Source organism: Pyrus communis, chromosome 7 (assembly GCF_041283825.1).
Source record: "Pyrus communis isolate YQ-2024b chromosome 7, ASM4128382v1, whole genome shotgun sequence".
NCBI lineage: Eukaryota > Viridiplantae > Streptophyta > Magnoliopsida > Rosales > Rosaceae > Pyrus > Pyrus communis.
The window spans coordinates 5,458,054-5,468,365 of record NC_142571.1 but is presented as its reverse complement, the minus strand read 5'-3'; the positions used below and the strand labels follow the sequence as shown (position 1 = coordinate 5,468,365).

At 34.8% G+C, this 10,312-nt stretch overlaps 1 protein-coding gene across 1 annotated transcript; it reads right to left on the bottom strand.

Annotated features, from left to right (window-relative positions):
* Nucleotides 1–100: 100 nt before the first annotated feature.
* On the bottom strand, nucleotides 101–9,453 carry LOC137735187 (protein TIC 40, chloroplastic). The gene is made up of 14 exons (XM_068474583.2): nucleotides 9,094–9,453; nucleotides 8,093–8,201; nucleotides 7,881–7,938; nucleotides 7,762–7,779; nucleotides 7,081–7,471; nucleotides 5,424–5,533; nucleotides 5,278–5,341; nucleotides 4,559–4,637; nucleotides 3,845–3,885; nucleotides 3,396–3,441; nucleotides 2,591–2,685; nucleotides 1,890–1,993; nucleotides 1,411–1,458; nucleotides 101–605 (listed from the first exon to the last, which is right to left on the bottom strand). The coding sequence occupies exons 1-14, from the start codon at nucleotides 9,278–9,280 to the stop codon at nucleotides 546–548; spliced, it is 1,410 nt and encodes a 469-aa protein (XP_068330684.2). The 5' UTR covers nucleotides 9,281–9,453; the 3' UTR covers nucleotides 101–545.
* Nucleotides 9,454–10,312: the final 859 nt, after the last annotated feature.

Sequence of the window (10,312 nt, the reverse complement as noted above, 5' to 3'; positions counted from 1 at the left end):
GAAAGATCAACCTTGCCAAAAGCCCTTTCATGGAAGGAGACTTTTCATTTTAGCAACCGAGGTCATGCGTTCGATTCTCTCTACCTCGATATCACTTGCATAAGACGAATGCATATTTTATTCAAATTTTCCTATGTACAGCCAATAGAATCCATTGGAATATTATCCTTAAACATAACATCACATGTTGTACAGTCATAAACCTTGTAAAACCTACCATTTTCTATTCCGAATTGGTCACAGTTCCCTACATAAAGTTCTGAACAAAGCTACCAATACCAACATTACAAAAAGTCTGCTAGACAGATGGTCTCGGACACCAATATACATTTCGTTTTCACATTATGGGACATGAAGCTTTTAGTTCGTCCAATACGCTACAAGGGTGTCAACTCATCTCCAAACAGGGCAGCAAATTGAGCCTATCGCGCTATGCATGGGCATGAGAACGACAAGCATGTTCAGTTTCGCAGGACTGGTAAAGCTCTAATTCCCTTACTTAGTGAGCATGTTTAACTCGAGAAACTAGCATCCATGAACAGAAATTAAGGCGAACCAGACACCCCAGGGAAGAGTTCTGATATCTTATTGAAAACATCCATAACCTGAGACAACAGAACACAGCAAACTGTCATATTATATTAAATACGTAATATACTCATAACAGCAATCAATGCCACATCCCAACCTGGTAAAGCCACATAATGCCCCTTCAAGTACATTGTGTATCCCAAAACAAGATCAATCAAACTTAATTAAACTTGAGGCATGCTGGGAGAAAACCATTTCCAACGATCCTCAACAAAAACAGATACAAACCAATAATATCGCTTGATCCAAGTCAAAATATCCCATTGTAATATTAAGTAATTGTACTGTTCTGCGTCAGCTGTTAGGTCACTGTATGCATACTTTGGCGGGTTTTGCTAATGTTTTATATGAGTTACTGAAATATTGCCTATTGAATTTGGATCTCACAAATTAACCAACAGTATGTGCTCGTTGATGTCTCTTGGAAGGAATTTATTCATCTAAATAAAGGCCTTAATAAAGTACTTCCACGAGTTATCCAAAAGCTCTTAATTACATTCCATTAGATAGATATTATCCAGTTAAAGTTATGAGAACGAAGCAAGAATACAAATCAGAACTTTACAAGCAGTAGCCATCATCTCCAATACAATAAAGTAATTTATTGTTACTCTCATGCCAGCTAAATAAGAAACAGATGAATTAGAGTGTTAAAACAATCATTTTGAAGAAGAGAAGGAAAAACTCAATAATAATCATATAGTGAGTTACCGATAGGATAAATTATACGTTAAAAAGGTAATAAATAAACACAACTAGAAACCACATAATTAGGCAAATCAGAAATCATTATTGAAAGTAAAAAAAGTTCTAACGTACCTCATTATCGTTTTGATATTTTGCAATGCTCAGTGGGTTCTGTGAACACTGCAAAAGAAACATAAAATTTAAGAGAATCGGTATGTGTCATATAAGAGTGATGCTATTATCTCCCATCATTCCCAGTTGCCCACCCACCAGGTTTCTCCACCTCTACCAACTTTAGAAGTATTAATTTACTCTTCCCACCCTTATCATTCCCATAATGTCTATTTCTTAACTTTGACCATGATACCGGTTAGGACTCCACCCCATAGTGGGAGGCCAGTCGGACTGACCTTCCCCAGAGTGAGGCTACCAGCGGCCAGTAACACTATAATTCTATTATCTTTTATCTTCATATTTTGCAAAAAACAGTATTGTCGTTAAACATCGTTCTTGAACATAGTTTTACAAAAGAACAAAGTACGTGGGTAAACAGAAATGTGGGGTGAAAAGAGACATTCTAAATCAAATCCAAGTACATTGGAAATACATACATCCATGATTGCTGCTTGAACTCTTGGGTTTTGAAATGCCATAGCAACTTCAGGATTGGCCATTATTTTTGAAATTACTTCCTCAGGTGAAAGCCCAATTTGGTCTGCAAAATATAAACAGAGAAGAATTAAAGAAAATACATGCCGCATGAATTTATCTATTCTCCTTGAGCTTTTATACCTAGACTCCCCACACCATGGGAGAAAAAAAAGTCTACCTTCATGTTTTTTTTAGCCAGATAGTTTCTTGTTAAATGAGAAGGAAATTGTTTTGAATTTTATAAATATCAACTTATCAAGGAAAGAATAGTGTTGAAAGTGAAGAACAGCTTGAAAAACGAACAAATAAGTTTTACAACAATCGAAAGCCAAATAAAGCATACACAATTGACAACTGAGAACGTTTCAAACGGAAAAATAAAATAATAATAATGGAACAAACAATAAAAGATCAAGAATGATGTAAATTACTCAATCTTAAACTTGGTCTATACTAAAATTATCCAATCAACCTAGTCACTAGCACATCCTTCTGCCATGATGGAACTGATCTAACTTCCAGATTTATGGAATTATCAAATTTAATCAGGAAAATGAAGTAGCCGGAAGATAAAAATTGTAAATGAATGCCATTCGCTAGAGCAATTGGAATTTAATCAGAAAAGACTGAAATCCAACAAGACTTGGTACTTCACACTTACCAAACTGCTGCTTAACCTCAGGACTGCTAAGATCAAAATTTTTCAACGAATCCATCATACGATTGTCCCATTCACTGCTTCCGCCCATATTATTTCTAAAACAAACATCAAGCATAAAAAAGATAAGAGAAATTAAATTGGATAAAGATTAGAAAATCTTGTTTAGCATAAGCATCACACTGCTCCAGCCTTCTCTGGTAACAAAATGTTTGTCGTAAAGTTTAGTGGACACTATTTCTCAAGTATTAATTCCACAGACACAAGGGTTCAAAATTCTGATGAACAATACATCCTTTAACATGACCAACTAACAAGCATGGTCGTTCAGATATACATGCAATTGAGATCACTGACTAAATCAGGTTTTTTTATATTGAAGCAATGGTATGTCAACTATGGTCAAAGTTTGTTACAGGAATGCCGACTTGATTCAGTTTCTGCTTCATGAGAACTTAAAGTATTACAGGATGTCAGAACAGGCAATGCACATGCAACCTATGGCTTTAATTAGATGACTTATGACTTTATTTCAGGCAAGTTAGTACAGCTGTAGCAGATGGGAGAACGATTTTGTTCCATAAATTTTGTATTCTGTTAGAGAAAACATTAATCCACCTTTTTAACAAAATGCCGGGATTGAGAAAATGAGAAGAAAATCAAAATTTGGGTCAAACTTCAGAGACCAAAAATATTGTTTTGCCACATCAATTTATGAAGCAAAAATGCTCAGAATCTAAGTACAAACACAAGAATAAAAAGCTACCAGCAATATCAAACGTAGATAGAGCCAAGAAAAAGAACTTACAGCATGTCCTCTAGCTGTTGGCGATACTCTGGATTTTGTAGCATCCCTATCAAATGATGACCATCAGAATAAGACTAATGATCAAAAGCTACAGATTAAGAGACACAAAATGAACTCTAGGCCAACAAAAAACGAAATGGAATGGAGAAAACAACCCTCCACCATGAAAGAACACATGGTCACAACAAAAAAGAGTATTAAAAAATAAAAATAAGGAAAAGGTTCTACGTAATATGAAAAAAAACCAGATATTATGCAGTAAGATCAGCTATGACAAAGAGCAACATAGACATTGCTTCAAACAGGCGGATGACCGCAATTAGCCTTATCAGGTGTGAACAAATAACTATCAAATTGAAAACATTATTTATGGTTATAAGCCATATCAAGGCTATAACTGATAACCCAGGATCTTAAGGAAAAGCTGTGTTACTGAAAGATGGACTTACATTTGAAAGTGGTAGGATTCCTCATCTCCTCTGGTAAATAGCTACAAGGGTATAAATAAAATTAATCTTCATTCCAATAGCAAGAAAAACATGTTATAGTTCCTCTAGAGGAGTAAGTTGATGTTAAGTCACATTCATGAGACAGAATAAAATTAAAAAATGTTAAACAAAGAGTACGACAACTGGAAGCTTATTACAACATATGATATAGACTTAGAAGGAAACTCTGAGATCAACTTTTATAATCACATAAACATTCCAATAAATGAATGAAAGGAATGAACAAGATATTTGATAATGGAACTAAACAAGGTGAGGGATTTGCCAAAGGATAACCATCTTCCTATAAAATGTCAAATTTTTGACTGAAAATTGGTATTCCTGAACAACAGACCAAACACTTTCAGCTTGAAATAGTCAATAAGTTATCCTCATCCAAATGACGAGGTTACCTTTAACAAGCTTGAAAAATTATCCTTGTCCAAATGAATTTAATACCCCAAAAGTAAACAGTTCAAGCTGGATTTAAATTGCATACGCTGAGAATTTGATAAAATCTTATTCCAACCCAATCAAAATACCATTGACATTCCAGAAATTCACAAAGGTATGCAAGTGATATGTAGCTAATTAGCTAGATTCAACCATGATAAGACACTAGAACAAAATCATTTTACACAACTAGTAAGCACACAAGATAAGAAGGTATATTACGGATAAACCATCTTCTGCACTGTGGGATCTTCCAACATTTTCTCCAAGGCTTCCACTGATATTGCAGGATTTTCTTTTCCTATCCATTAATAAATAAAAACATACTTAAACTGTCTGATTAGATTCCAAAAATGAAAATCATAGCCACTTAAAGACATACTGATTAGGATTACACAGTAATGCAATCAGGATTATTTCATATCCATTTACAGCATAGTCGTGTAATCCTCTCAGCTGGCATAAACTATTTAAGTAAGCACTACCTTAACAGACCTATGCGACTAATTAATTCAAATGGCACATTTTCAAGCAGTAGTTTCGGAGAGAGGTGATTTATTAGCAATTTATTTTTCAATTTATCCATATACAACAAGTTTTGGTGTCAACATAAGTCAATTAAATGTATAAAAGTAGTGCCTCATTCTAGGTCTTTTCTTTTTTAAGGGGCTGCCCTAATTTCCCAGGGTTGGGCCTTGCTTTTAGGGCAGGCCAGCCCAATCCTTGATCAGATCCATGCACGAATCTTTACATAACTAGAACTCTAGAACCATTATCCCAAGTGGAGCAGGCGAAATTTAGCATAAGCAGTTCAAAAGTCTTTAGATAAAGATGGCTTTTGTCACAACTAAGCTACCAAAAATATTTGATATTAAATCTAAAGCAAAGCATTCGCTGGAATCCTTAGAGACTGCAAAAGTCTCACATGACTCCTTACATACCAGTAGATTGGGAACCGGTGAAAGAACCTGCCCCCTGCTTAAAAGTAGCTCCATTTTGAGAAACCTTCATGGAGTTTGGAAATAGTTAAATTTGAAGATTAACTAAAAACACAACATCTTGAGGAACAGTGACAGTAGATACTCACTTCCACATCATTCTGGGTACCCTTAGATGAACTTGCTTCAGAAACATCTTTTAAGCCACTTTCGAAAGGACTCTTTTGCTCTGTTTCTTCTGGAGTAACATCTACAAAAGCTGTGAGTAGAACATAAATTTAGAATATCTAACAAGAAACCTTCATAAGAAAATATTTCAATGTCCAAACAAGAGTATCTTGTAAAAAATCAGACGAAGAATTGATGGCCTTCATTTGTTATAGAAATTTTCAATCCATTCACTACAGTAAACGATTAAGGTATTGACAATATTCCTACGTGTCAATATAAGATAGGTCATATGACCAGCCCCCACAGCTGTATGCAGGTAACTGCCTCTGACAGATCTAAGGCTTCCGTTGCAATTCAAGCCCACAAGATCATTTTCAAAAAGATTTTGAGAGTTCAAACATCACGGCAATCACATATTTAGCCTTGATAGTTTGTCAATCATACTTTTTGACATTAAACCAACCATAAACAGCAATCTGCCTTGAAATCAGATCAGCTCCGTTAGAATCAAATGGCCTCCATTTATTACTCCAAGCTGTGTGAGAGAACCATCATAGCATGGATTCATACAAACGAAAAATAACACAACTACTAACATATTACAATGATAAGCCTTGCACGCCTTAGATTGGTAGAAGAAATATAACTATTCATCTAAGTTATCTATGTATCTTTTTTTACACATAAATTAATATATATACATATATATGTAGTCCCCTTATTATAATGATCGCTTGTGAGGAGAATATATAGATTGAATTCCTTTATTAATAGGGATAGGGATCGGACTCAATAGGAATCCCTTGTGAGGAGAATCAAAAGGGGATCCCACTGGGCCACCATGCAATGCAGTTCAGTGATCCAAACGTCCACTACAAGAGCCCCAACAATGAAAACCGAGCCTTTAACAGATGGACCAAGTGTTGTGTTGCCCATACCATTAGCAACTTACCTTTCTTTCCAAATTTGACTACTTTGTTTTTTTGGTCAAACGATAGATTTAGTTAGATTAAATGCTAGATTAAGAGCCGACGGGATTCGAACTCACGCCGTAATGCAAGAGCACAACAACCTTTCCACCACTGTGGTAAAGGGCCCCAGGCATATATCTTTATAAGTACGATAATTCCTCAGGAATGATTTAATGTATTGCCCAAAACAAAAGATTTCAACGTTCCTAACAAGATGTCTAACAAAAATCAGTATATTACATGATACCTCAGATATAGATAGCCCACACAGATCTTCACTCGTTCTTGCAGCCATCAATAAATGATACTTTAGAGTGCCCACATATATTTAGAAAAAAAATTATAAAGTCCCAGCCACTATAGAAGTGAATTCCCTGTTTTACTTTCATGGCTATTTGAGCAACTTAAATTTACCATAACCAATATATTGGAAAATTGAAAAGGGAATTTAGATCATGTATTAGGATCCCAAGATAAAGTTAAAGAAAAAGAAGCAACGGAAAAACAAGATACATGCATTGAAGGCCATAAGGATTATTAATAACATAAAATATTCTAGGTCAGAGACAATTTTCTTTGTAGATTAAAAATAAATTTCAGATTGAGAAAATTGAACCATATAAATTCTCTGTGCAATATAAATGAGAGTATCGTATGGGCTTACCAAATCTTGACTTTTTATTTAGTTCTGAGTCACTTTTGACATCAGTGGCGGGGGTGGCCGATGTGGTCGGCGTGGCTGATGAGGCTGGTGCTGCTGAGGTAGGTGCTGCTGAGGTAGGTGTGGCCGATGTGGTCGGCGTGGTAGGTGTGGCTTGTGTGGCTGATGAGGCTGGTACTGCTGTTGCGGATGGTGCTGCATCTACTCTGGTTGCAGATACATCTACTGTCGAATGTTGGGAAGTAGGTGGAAAAGGTGAGCCAAAAGGCCCTGATCCTGGAGCTGATGGAAACGGAAAAGGTGACCCCGGAGAAAATCCAGCATTGTTGAACTGGCTATCTTGTGGATTCATTTGACCCATCAACGTCTTAAAAGCTTGTTGCATTGCATAATTCTGAAAGAATATTGAAGACAAGTTAAAATTAAAACAAAACTCACATATCAAAAGAGTGTGAGGCTAGATTTTGTGTCAGACAATAAACAAACACTTATCCTTTTTAACATATGTATTCGCATACACATTTGAGGATGGCAATTTGAAAAAAGTTCTTTCACAAATATTAAACATGTTAAGGGCACTCAACTCAAATATTGTCTTTTTATACACACCCTGCGATATTAAAATCCAGTAATTGAAAAAGAAAAAAAAATAAGACCCATAAATTATAGAATGAAAAGACGCACCTTTAATCTCGTAGCTACCTGTCATTAAATATAACTTGTCAAACACGCAGCAAAGGTGAAATGGTCTAATAAAAGTTCATTTTATCAAGCAAAAAGCATGCAATAATCCATGTTCTCACCCATGAAAATAGTGCTGAAAGCCCAACACCAACTCCAATCCAAAACAGAGGCGACCCTCTAGAACATAAAAGGTAAACAGGTGTAAAGATGAAATGGTCATGAACGTTTGGGCACATGGACGAAAGAAGAAACAGCCCAAAAAGCTCATAAAATACATGATTAGTTATAAAATAAATTAATAACTGAGAAAGTGAAGAAAACAAATCCTTACACATTTGAGGGAGGGGGAGGTACTGAGATTTGTGGGTTGACACCAATTGAAGATGTTTCTTGGGTACTCGAAGAAGAAATGCTCGCAAAATGTTCCACTTCTAACTTTGCTGCAATGGTATCATAAAAATAACCCATGTCAGTACAACTAAATTGAAAACTTGCACAACCGAGAGACCATAGGAAATATGGCATCATAGAATCAGTAAGATACAATAGCACTTTAGAAGAAAAATAAAACAACATCCTTAAAAGCTAGCTTTTTTGTTTTTCCCACCCTCAAGAGCTATCATTATTATAGTCTTATAGATACACAATGTAGGGTAAGAATAGTAGTGTTCCAGAAGGGCTACAAGCACTTTTGACTGTGTTTGTAACAGTCAAAAGTGCGTTTTCACAAATCACTTTCAAGTGTATTTCCTGGAATCGCCTGGATGTGCAGTAAATTCTGACATGCTTCTAAGAGAAACACTTATGATCAGAATTGTTTTTAATATAAGCACTCCTAACGCCTATTCTTTTCTCCAGAAGTGCTCAATTCCTGAAGTTGTGATTCCATTATAACTGCTTTAAGAACACACATAAGTCAACTAGCATGTTTTGTCTGTATTCAAGCGTCAGTATGCAGCAATGCAGACAGGATGTGAAGGTTATCTTTTCCCGAATACGGCCACTTTCAACAAACCAACTCATCCGCTCTCTTCAACCCGCTAGAAGTAGAAATTTCAACCGCTGCGACTGCCTTTCTTATAGCCACTATGCATGGTTTTGAAGACCCTTCACTACCCAATTCACTAAAGCTTGAAAAATTAAGAAATTTAAAAAAGTTAACAGTCATGCATTTCAAACTTGGAAATCCAATTCATACAACACCAAGGAACATATTTCCTGTCCCGGACGCATCATTTCAGACTCACAATTCAACATAGAGCAAAACAGGTAAACAAATTTCTAAAAATTTCTTACTTGAGTCAGTCAACAGTAAATGGAATCAGTAAAAACCTGGGAGGCGAGGGGCAGTGAAGCGACCAGGGGCTCTGGAATTTTTGTGATTTTTGGAGTTTCTGAGATTGGCGGAGCATCGAAAGAGAGGGAATCGATTGAATGAGGGAGCGAGAATTCTTGGTTGGTTTGAATGGAGGAGCGGCGGCGAGCGAGGAAGCGAGTGAGGAAGAGACAGAGACGTCATGATTTGCTACGAAACAATCAAGCAAAAGGGCACTGCAATTGTACCAACCCAGAACCAGTATAAAGCATAAAACGCAAAGCTTTGGTAGGGTTTCCTTGTGTAACTGAAGAAGAAGAAGAACCTGAGCCCAAGAGTCTCTCTCCCTTTTTTTTTCAATTTAAAAAAAAAATAAATAAATAAAATGAATATGACCTTATATTTTTTTAAATTTTGATCAAAGTTTCTAGCATTAATATATTAATGAATTATATGTAAGTTACATAATTTTTATAATAAAAATTAGTAACTGATTTAGAGTTTTTTCATCTTATATGCATATGGGCATATACAAAGTGTGTGACAAAATTTTTTATTTTTGTTTTTGAAATATAAGGAGAGAGTAATAGAGTCATAGAGAACGTAGGAGTTGGAAGTTTTTTTTTTGTTGTTTTATTTTTTTTAATTTTTTAATTAAAGATATGTTAAGATTACATGTAGGTGAGGCTTTGAAAGAAAAAAAAAACAAAATTTGGTTGTGTGAAATTACATTTCTACCCCATATTTTTTATTCATGTTATGTTTTAATTAGATGGTTAAACTGATAATTTTATAGGGATTTGGTTAACAATGAGTGTTTTATTAATTAATAGAAATATGTACTCATTCTTAAATATACCAATTTGTTATATGAAAATGTACCCTTTTTTTTTAATATAAAATGCACCCATTTTTTATATAAAATTCATTCAATCTTTTCTCATATCCATTTTTTAAACTTATATAGATACATTCTATTTCGTTAAATTGAGAATGTATCAATGTCTAGTTTAATAGAAGGAATTTAATAATGTTATTAAGTCTCATATCTTTTTTTTTATTTTTTATTATTATTTTTTTTTTTATGTCTTTGAATAACGTACTCATGTTTTGGTACAATAATTTTTTGGTTAATTTTTATGAACGTACCCGTGTGTACACACACACACACATACACACACAATATATTAGAGAGTATAATTCATCTTTAATATTTTTAATCCCATAAATTTTAGG